Below are 16,116 nucleotides of genomic sequence, written 5' to 3'. Positions count from 1 at the left end.
AGGATAATCTGTGGCACTGGCTCCTGGAACAGTCGGACCTTGCAAAGGTTGTGTGGATTCCACCAATGCAGAGAGTCGTACGCCCGACTGGTAACCAACACTAGGTCTGTTAATTGTCCCTGAGCCTGTGTCCACTGATTTGCTAAGCACTCCTGGAGCGGACGCATATGTAAACGTGCGTGAGGGACTATGAAGATGCAGGAGGCCATCATGCCAATCAACTGCATGAACACTCTCGCTGGGAGCGAGTGTTGTGGTCTGAACTTTTGGATTAGAGACTGCATGCTGTCTATCCTGACTTGGTTCGGCTGAGCCATGGCCGTCAGGGTATTGATCGTCGCACCTAGAAACTGCCGGACATGTGCCGGCTGAAGATGCGACTTTGGGTAGTTCAAGGAGAAGCCCAGGTCGTGAAGGAGGTGAATGGTAGACGACATGTCCGCGGCGCACTGTTGTTCCGACTTGGCTTGAACGAGCCAGTCGTCTAGGTAGGGGTAGACATGGATGTTCTGCCTCCTGAGGTGCGCCGCTACTGTCGCCAGACACTTGGTAAACACTCTTGGAGCTGTGGTCACTCCGAAGGGCAGGACCTTGAACTGATAATGCTTGCCTTGGATAGTGAACCTGAGGTATTTTCTGTGGGACGGGTGTAGTGGAATGTGGAAATAAGCATCCTTGAGGTCCAAGGTTGCTAAGAAGTCCCCTTGGTTTAACAAGGGAAGAATCTGTTGCAGTGTTAGCATATGGAAATGTTCTGACAGTATATACAGGTTGAGGGGACGCAGATCCAGAACGGGTCTGAGAGATCCGTCCTTCTTTGGAATAAGGAAGTACAGGGAATACACCCCTGTGCCTTCCTCCTCCACTGGCACGAGCTCGATTGCGCCTTTTTGCAGCATCACCACTACTTCTTGCTGCAATAAGTGCAAATGCTCTGCGGACATAGGCCGTTGCCTTGGTGGAATGTTGGGTGGAGTGGACTTTAACTCTAGACAATAACCGTACTGGACAAGTTTTCGTACCCACCTGTCCATGGTGATGTTTGTCCAGACTGGCAGGAACTGCTGGAGTCTCCCCCCGACAGGTGTTAAATGGTCGGGGGGCAGTGACAGAGAGTCACTGTTTGTTTGGGGCAGAGGAACGGGAATTGTTGTTTCCTCTGCCACGTCCTCTGGTGTTGTTTCCTCGATTACCCCCTTTGTTCTGCTTGGGGTATGAGGACTGTGCTCCACCTCTAGAGAATTGCGACTGTTGACCCATCTGTCCTCTGGTGACTCCACGTGCACCTGAGCGACGAAAAGTGTTGCCCCGGAACTGTTGTGATTGTAGGGCCCCCATAGACTTAGCTGTTTCGTTGTCTTTCTTAATCTTTTCGAGGGTGGTGTCAACATCAGGACCAAACAGTCTATCAGGATTGACGGGCTGATTGAGTATGGTTGTCTGAATGTCCGGTTTAAACCCCGATATGCGGAGCCACGCTTGTCGTCTCAGCATGACGCTAGTGTTAATAGCCCTAGCCGCTGTGTCTGCGGCATCAAGTGCACACTTTATGGCTGCATTGGAGATTAGTTTGCCCTCTTCTATAAGCAGTTTGGTAGGCTCTTGAAACTGCGGAGGCAGGTGTTGTAAAACTTGCTCTAGGGTGTCGTAATGCGCCCTATCATAACGCGCCAATAGTGCTTGTGTATTTGCAATACGCCAGAAATTGGCAGCCTGCGCAGCTACCCTTTTGCCCCCTGCCTCCAGCACTTTTGACTCCTTGTCTGGGGGAGGAGCTTCACCCGTTGTTTGGGAGTTCGCCCGTTTGCGGGCATTTGCGACCACAAGGGAGTCAAGTGGCAACTGTCCCCGAATATATGCAGGGTCTGCAGGCGCTGGTCTGTACTTCTTCTCGATGCGAGGATTGACCACCCTCGCCCTGGTTGGTTCTTTAAAGATGTCCGCAGCATGTTTAAGGACCCCTTTGAGCATAGGCAGTGTCTTGACTGTCCTTTCAGAGACTGAAAAAGTGTCAAATAGAAAGTCTTCTTCAACTGGGTCAGCATGCATGTCCACATCATGATTAGCAGCTGCCCGTTCAATGAGTGCGTGAAAACCTGCAGAATCTTCTGTTGGGGATGCACGTGCAATGAAAGGCTGTGGGTCCTGCCCCACATTCTGGGTGTCTTGGTCACCTATGTCGTCATAGGAATCCTGCTGTGCATCAGGGTCATTGATGGGGAAAGTGTATTGGTCATCTTCTCCATATCCCTCACCCTCAGAGTGTTCTGGGGAAGGTGTTGGGCTCCTTCTAGGAGGAGGCTGTATAGGTTCCATCAGGGCTGAAGCGTCCTGAGCAAGCCGTTTCTTCTTTAGTGGGATGACATAAGAGTCCACTGGCTGTGAAGTGATCTTTCGTTTGTAAAGGGTCAATTTGCCCGTGTCTGCGTCGATAAAACGCTCAGAATCTTCTTCTGAGTCGAGTAGTTGACCTGAAAGTGCTCCAGACGTTGATGATTCCGACGTCTTTGGCGCCGATTTTGTGGTAAAGGCCTTCGGTGCCTCCTTTGGCGGCAGAAGGAAGAGAAGTTTGCCTGCAGGCTTTGCCGGCAAGTCCATCGGCTTCTGGTGCGACGGCGTCGGAGCCGGCGTCGCAGAGGCCTTCTCCCGAATCCTCTGTAGCGAAGAGACGATGGGGGACGCGTCACTCACAGCGGCACTTGGCGCCGACGAGGAGGCCTTCACCCTGCCCTCGGATCCGACGTCTTGTTGGCCCTTTTGAGTCTTAAACGTGGATGCTGCAGCCGTGGACACAGAGTCTTTGGACCGATGTGTCGAGCTTCCAGCTTTCGATCCGTGTGATTTTGCAGGCTCCGTTTCCAGCACGCGTCCGACTAACGATGTCCCAGTCGGCACCGGAGTCTTGTCGCTGGCTTTGGCGGGCTTAGACGGCGTCGCACTTGTCGACCCGTGCCGAACACCCTTTGTAGAGGAAACCTCCTCCGCCGACGATTTCGACACCGTCGAATCGACAGTTTTCTTCGACTTCTGTGGACCGGAGGTCGACGGAGTCGATGAGGCAGCAGGTTTTGGTGTTTTTGGTGTAGCGGCCGCCATCTTAGGAACGCTCGAATCCGTAAGTTTCGGTTTCGGGTCGGCCATTTTAGGTGTAGTCGATACCGCTTGTTTCAGTTTCGGTTTCGATACGGGCTTCGCAGCAAGGATGTCCGTGGCCGGGCCTGAGGGCGGGGCCGTGGCTTGCTGTGCGAGGTCTTGGGTAAGGCCGACCGGCGATCCCGTGACCCGAGCCTGATCCGTGTAACCTTCGGGGCATAGCTCATCCCCTGAGCTATCTTCCGCGGCCCCATAAACTTCTTCGACGTCCCCTACCTCGTCGACGTATTCAAGGCCTTGACCCACGACTCCGTCGTCGTCTTCCGGATCCGCCTCGATGTCCGTCGCGGGCGGTGAGATTTGAAGATGATGGCTCTGGCCCTCCTCTTCTTGGTCGCCGAAGATGTTTTCTGGATCCGGGGCCGCTTGTCTGGCCTCAAGGCGCACCGCGCGCCGAAGTTTGAGTGTCTTTTTTGACCTGAATCTGGAGCAGGCCATGCAGTTGTCCTCGTTGTGGTCCGGCGAGAGGCACTTGTTACAGACCGGGTGCACATCGATATGTGGGTATTTTGACCCACAGACGGGACAGTACTTAAACGGGCTCCGCTCCATGGCAAAAAGTTGCGGTCGGGTTGCGATGAGAAGGCCTCGATGTCCGAAGAGTGATACGACTCCGTAGATTCCGACTCAAAGAGACGGAAGAACTCGAGACCGTAAGCAAACAATACCGACGCAATGAATCTAAGGCCTTTTGGCCGTAAAAAAGCTCGTTTTCTCGGTTCCGACAGAGAGACGTCGAGACCGCATCCGAACCCAATGGCGGAAAAAAACAATCTGGGGATGGAGCCGATGCCCATGCGCACTGTAGTCCAGGGGAGGAGCCACCTATCCCAGGATACTTCGAAGACTCTTCCAGGACAACAATGTGCGATCATCCGGACCCAACACTAGGCGGCGATCTAATGCAAAAGATATGAATTTAGCAGCCCACATGCCTCGAACATTTTTTAATAACACTTAGTTCTTCCCTTTCACATATAAAAAACAAAACCCGCTCCACTGTAATCAGGTGTCGCAGCACACCTGGATGGCATTCGGCTGTCCGGGTGGGACCCCGATGATGAAGCATGTCACCAACTAGGTTGGTGAGTGAGGGGTCTTCTTAAGGACAAAGGATGTCCTCATTTTGGATTGTGGCTAACACACAGACTCGCCTCTACTGAGGCTGAGTATACCTTCCCAGGTGTAACTCCCTTTTTGTTGTTTATTGATATATCTAAGGGGACAGGGAGTCCCTCTCCTGCCTTTAGGCGAATACCCTTTCTCTCCTCACTGATTACCCACATACGGATATTATACAACATCCTTTGTGAAACAGCAGAAGATCTACCAACCAGTGTCAAGGAGGTACAGAAAACCAGGAACTGTCACCAAAGTAAATGCTGGTGCTGTGCATAATTGGATGCCTCATCCAAGGTGTCAAAGTTGTGACTGGAGTTGTGCAGTGCCACGTGAGAGTTTCATAGAGCTATTGCTGGGAGAGAAGGTTTCAGGATCCAGTCTGGTGCTTTAGGGATTTGGAAAATAGGTGGGAAAAAACAGCTACCAGAAATGCACATTAGCTGCAAGTTTCAGCTCATAGTAAGGAAATGAAAGATGAAATAGCACAGAGAGCAAAGAAAAAAAAGAGTGAACTGTCATAAAACCTGGACCTCATAAACACAAGAGATGCAGTTCACAACATGGAATGGAAAATAAGGAAGTATGATCTGACGTGAGGCACAATTAGCCCGTTGTAAATCACTATCAGAATGCTCTTTACTCTGTCAGCAAAGGTAGCACTGTATGAAAGTAGGCTAGAGAGGAAAACCACCAAGGCCTTTGACAAGAGGGAAGGCTTCTTTCAAGATAGGGAAAAATGGAGGCCCTAAGCAGGAGGAGAGGTTTCATCAAAACCAAACACCAAAGGCAACATTGGTGTGTGGGAATTCTAGGGTGCAGGAGTTCCATGTTCACAAAAATGGACACTTGTTGAGTCTCAGGAGAAATATCGCTTTTTGTGGCTCCTCTAACCAGGGTGTCAAGGAAACTGTAAAATTGTTAACTCGTGAAATGAGGGTATGAGTAGTGGATGACTAATTCTATTCTGAAAGGTCTGTAGTGCTATTTGAGTCAAAAAGTGTAATCGATCTCTTTCTTGAATTCTTTGGAGGAGGTGGTGTAGAAGAATGGAAAGCTAGACCTAGGTCTCCAAGTGGCACCACTGGAACATGACAAGTAAAACCAAAGATGGAGCATAGCAGGAAATGAATGTAAGGTTAGTGGTTACAATGGCAATAAAATACCCTGCACCGAAAGTGTTCATCTGTGTTAACTTCAATCTAAGTGACACCGATCTGCAAGTGGAAGCATATGGTATTGGCTGATTCTTAGTGGACTGCCTTGATATTGAACATCTTGACTTAGTGTCTTGAAGTTAACTGCCTAATGGAGTGCCTAGGTGACAAATGAATCAACAGTGAAGTCTGTTTCAACCCTGATCCATGCTTCCACTGCAACTGATGTTAGGCTCTGGACAATTTTTATGACTCCGTAAACTTTTTAAAAGGCTAATATGTAATGGCTGTCCCAGTCTCCAAAGTCATTCTGGTAAACGGATAAAGTCTAAAATGAAAACCAAGGTAACCACTCCTGTGTCTCTTCTTCTCCCTAGATCTCTCTCCTCTCAAGTTTTTTTGAGGAGACTGCATGGACGCAGCAGAACAACCTCGTTCTCAGGCCTCCCAGTCGCACTCCTTTTGTTGTTCCTTGCACTTGAGAAACTCCAACTTCCCCCTGAGGAAGATAATTTCCCTGTCCTTTACAGTTTTTTGGGATGTGAACTCTCATTTCTTAGAAGTGTGTAACAATGGAAGTCAAACCATTCAAATAAAGTGTGGATCATTTGCTGCTTTTTTCTCCTACGAGGGACTATTCACCAAAGAGTTACGACCTATTTATCCAGAAAAAGATAAAAACAAATCCACCTGGAAGTTGGAAAAAACAGGTGCAAATTCTACCTAAATGCTGAACATGTTAAGTGAAGCTTAGAAATATAGGAATCAGAGACAATTCCATCGAAATAGGGTGCTTAAATACACCAACAGTATCAAAAGATCCTCTCACTATCACAGAGCCAAGTGCCAGCACAAAGCATGCTATGATAGGGAAGATACTCTTCTTAAAAGCAGCTTCATAGTGCAGCCTATCTGGATGCACTTTGCTTCTTTTCCTTCAGGTTTTTAGGGAAACAGCATTCAGCTTTATGCTGCAGTAATGTTTTAAGTAGAAATGTGACTGTCTTTCAAATGCTTCAAAAATCTGGAAAGTTAGCTTTGTGTAGGCTCTAGAGTACCTATCTTCATGTTATATAGCCATCTATACACTCGCAACTGTGAAGCCTTATAGGATCACCCACACCATTATTGTAATATTGATAACTATTATTGAAGATGCTACAATGCATAAAGTGATTTTCATAAATAGATACATGGCAGCTCTCAGTTGCACATTTGTTCAAGAATCTTTAGATCTTCTCATTGCACCATTGTAGAAGCATTTAGAGATGCTAAAGATAGTATAACCTAAGCAGACTGTGACCTATTTCCCAGCACTTTTCCATACTGCTGGAGGTACTGTGGTCAAAAGATATGATGTACTTTAAATGTGTGGCATATGGACTCATTAGGCCACTGCAAGGGTTTTAACAAACCATGCAATAAAGTAAATTTCACATCCAAAGTAAATTTCACATGTGGACTCATTTAGACATTACGGAATGAAGTCTTCCCATGTAATAGATATAACTGGTCATTTTTATGTTACACCTACAGGTGGTACATAGTGTGATAACTGCCCATTAAATGAAGATCGAGTGTCACCTCCATTGAATCTTCACTGGAAATGTATATATCCTCTATCAAAAAAATAGACGTTTGCCTCTTGAGTAACACTTTTTCAATGACTGAGAACACCTACTTACATACATTCATTTTTTAGTAAATGAATCGGTGTACGGACCCATTTTGCGGCTTCTGAAACTACAGGGCTGGGATCTACCTTATCATACATGTACTAAACCTGCAATGTAGTCACAGGCATAGCCTACTATCACCTATGACTGCCAGGATGTTACTTAAACATGAAGGAAATTCAAAGTGCGATATTCACCTCAAATGTACAGGATGCTGCCGTTCTCTTAAATTCATAATTTCTGATGTTATTCTTTATTAAAAAATTTTTTTTTTTGTAAAGAGGGACTAATTAAGAGTCATCTTAAAAGTAAAGAATAAGCAGATAAATATAGCACAGAAAAACAAGCTACTGACCTTCGGTAGCGCCTTTTCTGGTAGAGACTTTATCTAACAGCAGATTCCTTACCTTAGAATATTCCCTAGGCATCAGACCTGACCCGGAAAAACATGTGCAGTACCTCTGTACGCTGGTACATTGTGCCAACAGCTCTGCATCAACATTGTCCGCGCAGGATATGATGTGTGCTGTGCCTATATAGGCAGGCTATTAGTTTCTCTTGTGACACATTCTGCGCAGACTCATCAGAATGGTTGTGACAAGTACGCTGGACAAAAGAGGACCTTCCATTTGAGGAAGGGCAGGGTGGGGTGGGAAGTAAGGGTGGGTTGGTAAGGAATCTGTGTTTAGACAGAGGGTCTGATTGAGATCTTGGTGGATCTGGTCTCGCCATCATACTTTTTCGATGGTTTCACTACCCGTCTACTTGGAGGCACGCCTGCATTCTTTAGATGCTGGCGGGTCCATGGACAAAAGACCGCCCGAGTCCTGTCGTCTCCTCCAGGATTGCTCACCAGTGTCGACTGCGTCATCGGCAGAAGCGGCTGTTGGCGGGAGTCCAGCCAAGATTACCACTTCGTTAATCATGATGTGCCTTTCCGTCGAGGAAACTGTGGTGGGGATACCTCCTACTTTGAGCTGGCGGAACCGAAGGAAATGAGGAAGAAACATACCATTTTTCTATTTCCCATTTCTGTTTCTGTCTTGAAAATCACTGTCCAGGTCCTCCCTTTGCTGCTACTACTTGACCTCAATGCTAATCAACGTCGTTGTTGCCTGGATCTAAGTTAAGCTTCTTTTACACTGGTTTTACTATGAATAGTGAGTTGACAATTGCTTTAACCTAATGTAATTCTACCTTGCTCTTGCATGCAATTTGTTTCTTATGTATAAAGCATTAGTGTTAATTTTCCAACCTATCAAGGTAAAATGAACACATCTGTACTGGCACTTAAGAACAATATTTTTTGTTGTGGTGGTGCCTGTGGGTGTGCATTCAATAGTGTATGTGTGTGCTGATTGTGTGCTATGCAATATGAAAAAAAAGGGGTATATCACATTACCTACATATATTTTAGAAGCAAACACAACATGTATGTGTATTGCAACGTTAATAAGTAGTACTTAGCAGTCTCCACTCCACTAAGGACTCACTCCATCAGCAAACCGCCTCTAAGATACCGCCAGCCAATGAGGACTTCTAAATATGCTCAGCGCAAACCCGCGACCTAGCGGCAATGGAGTACTGTTAGTCAGCAGAGGAGGTTCTGCTAACTGACTCAAACCAAGAAATTTTGTAGGACCAAGAGAGCAAAGTGCCTCTCCTGACAGACCTGACCATCCAGAGAGTAGTGCTTCAAGAGGTATGTAATAATGCCTACATCACCGCTAACGCAGTAGTCGTAGCCTTGGCTCTGGTGGAATGAGCTCAGTCGTTCCGGAGGCTGCTTGTTCGCCATTGTGTAGCAAATAATTATGCAGGATATAATACATAGAGATGGTCCTCTTTTGCACAGCATTGCTCTTCTTTGCTACGGTGAATCCAACAAAAAGCTGATCATCCAGTCAGTGGTCCTGGGTATGATCAATATAAAAACTAAGAGCCCTCTTTGGACTCAAATGATGGAGCTTCTCCTCCTCCTTAGAAGGGTGAGGTGGAGCAAAGAACACCGAAAGGGTGATCGCTTGATCAACATAGAACGGAGTGACTACCTTGGGTAGGAAGGAGGCATGCGTTCAGAGAACCAGTTTGTCATGAAAGAAAGTAGTCTACTGTGGGTGGACTAAGAAAGACTAAAAGTTTGCTCAGCCTACGGGCCACCAAGAAAACCATCTTAATAATCAGATGCCTGAGAGGACAGCTATAAATGGGCTCAAAAGGGGAACTCATCAGAAAGGTGTGGACCAGATTCAAGTTCCCCTGGGGAATAATGAAAGGGAAAGGTAGAAACATGCAGCAAACGTTTCAGAAACCGAGTCACAACAGGGGATTCAAACTGAGAATTCTGATCCGGCAACCTCAAAAATGCAGATACACTCACCCAAAAACCTTTAACAATGCCCAACACCATGCCCTGCCAGGCCAAGGACAACACAAACCGCAACACCTCAGATAGATGGGCATGAAATGTGTCAATGCGCTTATCTGATGAACAAGCCACAAAATTGGCCCCAACATGAGGCATGTACCAACTTTTTTGAGGGATGCCGATCTGCCATAATAACATCAGAAAACTTCAGGAGGAAGGTCAAAAGCGATCAGTTGTCGCCACTCAATCTCCAAGCATTAAGGTGGAGTGTGCGCAGGTTTGGGTGCAGGACCGACGCTGCTGTTGCAACAGGAGATCCTCCAGAAGGGGCAGGCTGATCGGAGGATGGATTCTCAGGCTTTCAACACCATGTGGATGGCCTGCAACTCCAATAAGCTGATTTGGAGATAGGTATCTACTAGAGACCAGAGCCCTCTGATTTCCACCTATCCCAGTTGGCAAACCCACTCCAGAATCGGTGCATTGGTCACAAGCATCAACGATGGGAAGGGAGAGGGGTCTGTCACTGACCAGATCGTTGTTCAATAGCCACCATTGCAGATGTCTTGCAGTCTCTTCTGAAATCTGCCCCAGATAGGAGAGATTCTCTTGAAGTTGCGCAACCTGGGATTTTAGATCCCATTGCAGAGCCTACATATGCTACCTGATGTGTTTCACCAGCAGGATGCAAGAGGCCATCAGACCCAGTAACTTCTGAGCCAGTCTCACTGAAATCCAGGGTTGAGGTTGAAACATTGACACGATTGCCCGAATATCCGGGACTCTCTGCGCTAGAGGGTAAAAGAGAAACTGTACAGTGTTCAGAATGGCTCTGATGACAGGGATAGTTTGGGAAGAGTCAGATGTGACTTAGGCATATTGATAGTGAACCACAACAAATGAAGGTTTGCCATAGTCTGCAGGTGGGTGATGACTGCTGAGACGTGTCCACCTTCAACAACCTATTTTCAAGGTAAGGAAAGACTGGGATTCCCAACCTTCGAAGGTGAGCAGCAACTACTGCTATCACATTCGAGAAAACACAAGGGGCGCTGGTGAGGCCAAAAGGGAGCACAGAAAACTGAAAGACCCCGGAGCCCACCATGAACCGCAACTTAACGCCTGTGGGCCTGCAAGACAGTGATAAGAAAATAAGCATCCTGCAGGTCATTTGCCAGCATCCAGTCTCCAAGGCAGACAGGACAGGGGCAAGGGTGCGAATCTTGAACCTGTTCTCGCTCGGAAAGGCGTTGAGAGGGCAAAGATCTAGAATAGGGCAGAGACTTCCATCTTTTTTCGGCACTAGAAAGTAGCGGAAGTAACAACGACCACCTACTTCTGGTGGTGGAACCCCCTTGATGACTCCTTTCGCCATAAGAACCTGTACTTCCTGGCGTAACAAGGACAGAAAATCCTCTGACAATTGTTGTACAGAGGGTGGCATTGGTGGTGGGGTCTTGAAGAATCGAAGTGCGTAACCACACTGCACAATCTGTAACATGCTTGGCTGACTTGACCGCTTTCCTGTACTGGTAGAAAGTGCTGTATCCTGCCTCCAACCGGATGGCTGTGCACCGAGAAGGGCGCACTAAAGAGGTTTGGTGGGGTGGCAGAAAGGGGTGGAGGACTGGGCATGATGGTGCCTTACTGTCCATATGGCCTATAGGAGCCTCTACCTCCGCCACAAAAAGTCTGGGAAAACTGCTGGCCTTGCGGATATGTTTGGTATTGGCGAGACTAAAGTCCCCTACCAAGGGCACATGAGGGACAAAAGGAGGAATGCTGCTCGCGAGGGGCAGCGGCCAATCCTAAGGAGAAAGATGTGACCATACTGTCCTTAAATCACCCCAGTGCTACATCCAAACAGGTGCCCAATCAAACATTAGGTTTGATGGGACATCCCCCGAAAAGCCTGAAGAAGCCAGGCAGGGCATCAAACAGGCACTTTGGAGCCCACTACCCTGTCAATGGAGACATTTCATGCAGTGTTGTCTTGGAGTCGAAAGAATGATCTGGGCGACACCAGCAGTGGTACCAAGGGATTGAACTCAAAGGTCATGTATCCGGCATGGGGCTCGGGGTTGGATCCAGAGGGTTTAACCAGCATGGGAGAGGGCCTGCCAAAAGTAATGACTCCTTGGGGCCTGAAGGCGATCCAGAGGAAGATGTTTTCCCGAAGAGGAGGAACACTGCTTGGTAAAACTGTTTGTTTGGGTAGGAGTAACTCCAGCATACGGGATGCATGAAGATTGATCCAGTGTCTGATCTGCAGGAGGTGTGTTACAGCAGGATCTAGAGGAGTGGTGACGTTCTGGTGACCCTTTTCGAGATGAAGAAGGGTACAGAGAAGTTGAGTGGCTCTTCAACAACCACTCTTATTTACTTACCTGAAGAAAATGTGGACTTTGATAAAGTAACGTAAAGGGAATGGCACAGGGAATGGTCCCCTGAATGGCCATAGGACGAGACAATCCTTGAGAGAGGGAACGATGCTGCAAGGAGCTTCATCGCCCTCCCCTAAATCGCCTTTGGTTGCATCAAGAGACAGTTCGAGTAGGCCTTGGAGTCATGGCCAGACCCCAGGCAGACGAAGTGGAGATCAGTCAGAGACATTAGTCTTGAGCATTTCCCACAAGGTATGAAACCCCTTAGTTTCAAAGAGGACATATCCCTAGCACACTGGAAACAGAGAAGAAATAGCTCGATAAAGTTGAAAAAAAAAAGTAGGTAAAAAAAATGACCATTGTAGTTCTGCGGATCTGCAACTGGTGGCGGGGAAAGAAAGGAACTGATGTCAAGGTGCCGGGGTGGTGCGTATATAGGCACCGTTCACGAGATATCCAGCGTGGACGAGATCGATGCAGCGCCTTTTAGCAGTGTACAGAGGTACTGATCAAGATTTTATTGATCCAGTCTAACGGTTGTGGAATATTTTACGGTAATCAACACTCAGTGACATTGATACAAAGTAAACAAAATAATACGATTTAAATCACTGCAAAGATAATATAGAAATTTGTGAAATTACACATCATGTACAGCACACCAGAGGCACCACTCTGCATTTGGCTTGCAAACAACTCCTTTTGTAGGGATATACTCAGAGGCATCATGAGAGAAAGGACCGAGTATTGCCTTTAGAAAACATGAAAATACAAAAAAGTTGCAGGGCTAATGGAATTTAGGCTTGCCATTTGAGTTGTCTTGTAGAGGTACGATCCTCCAAACACACTGCATCACATTAAGGCATTACTTACATGCTGGAGAAGAGGCCAACAGAGATGAGTAGCACTTCTGTGACAGGTTAAGCCATCCTTCCACACAAGAGAGGTGAAAGCTGTTATTAAGAGAGCAGACCGAATATCCTATTGTGAAAGCAAAAAAAATTGAGATTAACAAGGTGAAGGATGTTAAAAGCAATAAATACAATTAGCCAAGAACTAGACCAAAAGAATAAGTTATTTACCTCCAGTAATACCTTATCTCGTAGAGACTACATAGCCACAGATGCCTTACCTCAGAATATTCCCCAGCCATCAGAAACGATCTAGAAAATCTTGAGCAGTATCTCAGCATGCTGGTAGGTGGAGTCGCTCGGCTCTGCATCAGAGCTGGAAGTGACGTGTCGGTGCCTATACAGGCGTCACCCCAGGTTGCTGACATCAGTTTCTTTTTATGACATTTCCATGCCAAATTGCCAGATGCACAACAGAATACTGATAGACCAGTGTGCCGACACTTAGAACCTACAAAGGTCACCTATGCAGAGAAATCTGTTTGCAGAGCTGGGAGGATTGGTAAGGAATTTGCGGCTAGATAAGAGTCTCTATCAAATAAAGCATTTCGGAAGGTAAGTCACTTTTTCATTACACAGAGACTTTTAGCTACAAATTCCTTACCTTAGAACAGATACTCAATAAATACCTCCCCGCAAGTGGGTCTGCTAACAGATGTAGACCAGAAAGTCTCGGCGGCCAAATGGGCAAAGTGCCCGTCACAACGGACCTGACAGGTAAATATGCACAAACACCCAGGTCACAGCCTGACAGATGTCCAAGAAATGAAATCAGAGGGCAAATAATAAGAATAATACATGCAGCACTTGCCCAGAAAAATGTGGGGCGCTTCTGACACATGAAGTAGATTGGTGGACTGATAGCGGTGAGCCAAAGGTGGGCTCTTTCTTGGCTTTGTAGACAACCCGTCTCTGTACCACAGGCAGCAGTGAAAGGTTTAAGCAAAGGTCTTGAGTCATGATAAACTGCACTGTTCCTCAACCCTGCATGCCACTGCTTGCGGGTGAAGTACCAGTATTTCTTATTTGATAGTGTCATGAAAAGGTCGAACAAAGGGCAACCCCACAGCCAAAAGACAATGTTCACATGATCCAGATGTAACTTTTTTCCTGAGAGGTACTCGCTGTCCTGCTGAGGGCTTCCACCCAGATACTGATGAACAACGGGAGGTGGCTTCTTTATTCTGTATTGTTTTTCAAGTAAAACATGGAGGTGATTTTCTATGTTGTCACGATGAAGCTCCAGACCGCTATATGCTTCAGGACATTGATGTAAAGCTTTTTTCTGGGACTGATCAGTGGACACTTATTTCATGTTTTGTAAGGAAATGCTCTTTTTGTATAGGCACCCCCAAGATTTTGACTTCTGCTGCTGGTTTTTTGGCTCAGAGTGCACTGAGGCCAGCTGACTTGCCGGTAAGTTTCTAGTAAATGGTACCCAGGGTACCAAAGCCATGTAAGTTAGAGGGTCATCCCAGGGCCTGCAGCACTAGTTGTTCCACTCAGTGTTTGGCTTGAGTAAAATGAGACTCCCAGGTGGCCATTGCAAGCTGGAAGAGCAGTTTGAACAGCTGTGCCCAACTTGGTTATTTACAGTAATGGCAAAGCAAGACTTCTCCCAGATATATATGTAAGTCACCCCTATGGCAAGCCTGTCAAGTCTTAAGTCTGGGAGCAACATATCTCCAGATAACCTCGTCAGCCAAGTTTTGATGGATTCATCATCACGGTTCGCTCTGGGTGGAGTAAGAAGAGGAGTTTGCCACAGGACCAACTGCGGTCTAGAAGTCACTATTGCAGATCTTTTTCAGTCTCTCCTGAAATCCGATATATTCCCCTGGTGCTGTGTCCACTGACACTGCAGGTCCTGCTGCAGAGCCTACATGTGCCATGTGGTGGGGTTGACTAGTAGGATGAATGCGGCTTATAGCCCCAGCAACCTCAATGCCAACCTCACTGAGATCCAGATGTTGGAGGCTGAAACATCGGGATCACAGCACAACTTTATTGGGCTTTCTGCTCTGGGGAGGAGGGGTAAGCACAAAACTACGCACAAAACTACACCGTATCCAGGATGGCTCAGATTAACGGGAGCATCTACAAAGGAGTCAGGTGTGACTTTAGCACATTGATAGTAAACCCCAACAATGTTAGAAGGTTTATCGTCTGGGGATGGTCCATGCCTGCCTAAGGAAAGTCAGCTTACAACAGCCAGTCTTAGATATAGGGGAAGACCAACATACCCAACTTCTGAAGGTAAACTGCGATCACCGCCAGTTACTTTTTTTTTTTTTTTTTTTTTTTAAAAACCTTTATTGACATCAAAAGGATATGCAAGTCTAGGCCTACAACCAAACCGGCCGGCCGCAATGTGTAAAGCAATCAGAGGTTCCAAGGCAAACATTACAGAATCAAGCAGCACGAAGCAGAGGCAGTACAATCGTTAAAAGGGAAGAAGAGACTTAGGAACTAGAGGGCCAAAACACAGGAGCAAAAAAAGGTTAATTTTATAATATGGGGAGAGGGTGTATGACAGGCTCACTTTCAATATAGAGACGTCCGATGTCCCAGAACCAGCCTCAGAGTCAATAAGGGGGTAAAGGGCCGAAGTACAGGAGAGACAACACAATGCACACAAGAAGATCAGGATAATTGAGACATAATCGACACCTGAGCGTTATCATCGTCACATGCCCACCACCCAAACCACAGCTAAGCCAGGACAGAGGGATCAGAGAAACAGCACAGCAAAACCAGCCCGTCATAGTGACCTCTAGGAAAAAGGAGGGAGGGGGGCGGGGACGAGGAAAAGAGGGGGAAAAAAGGGGGGGGAATGAGGGGGAGGGGAGGAGGACAAGGTGGAACAATGAAAAGGGAAAAAAGAAATGAAATATAAAAACGAAAGAAAAAAGACACGCCGACACAGGCGTCCCGTGGCGGGAATACAGGAGACAACAGGAGTAACAGCACCAGTGAGGGTACAGCGATCGAGAAAAAAAAGGTAACCGAATCATAAAAGGAGGGGTAACGACGCCACACACCCCACCCCGAACACACCACGGGAGGCCGGGACAGACGCGGCTTTACGAAAAAGAGATACAAAAGGGCCATAGAACCAGAAAACAAACATCAAACAGAACCCAACCCACCCATCCCACCCTGCACCCCTGTAGAAGGCTATGGCCTACCCTTCAAACAGCGTGCCTGTCGCTCTAAACCAGAACCCGAAATATAGCGAGAAGGAATGAGAGAAGAACGAGACAAAAAAGAAACAGAAACGGAAAGAAGAAAACAGGAGGGAGGAGCATAAGAACAGCAATCAAAATGGCCGGCCGCCGCCCTCCGCCC

The 16,116-nt window shown here is 47.1% G+C and overlaps 1 protein-coding gene across 2 annotated transcripts in view; it reads right to left on the bottom strand.

Annotated features, from left to right (window-relative positions):
* Nucleotides 1–16,116, bottom strand: part of LOC144762304 (exportin-5-like) — a 2,548,278-nt gene that overhangs the window by 306,651 nt on the left and 2,225,511 nt on the right. For both annotated transcript variants that reach the window (XM_078647452.1, XM_078647453.1), the window contains one exon: nt 12,731–12,838. In XM_078647452.1, coding sequence (XP_078503578.1) covers nt 12,731–12,838 — 108 coding nt within the window. The remainder of the gene's footprint in view (nt 1–12,730; nt 12,839–16,116) is intronic.

The sequence above is a fragment of the Lissotriton helveticus genome, chromosome 6, assembly GCF_964261635.1.
Source record: "Lissotriton helveticus chromosome 6, aLisHel1.1, whole genome shotgun sequence".
NCBI lineage: Eukaryota > Metazoa > Chordata > Amphibia > Caudata > Salamandridae > Lissotriton > Lissotriton helveticus.
This window is presented reverse-complemented; position numbering and strand designations above follow the sequence as displayed.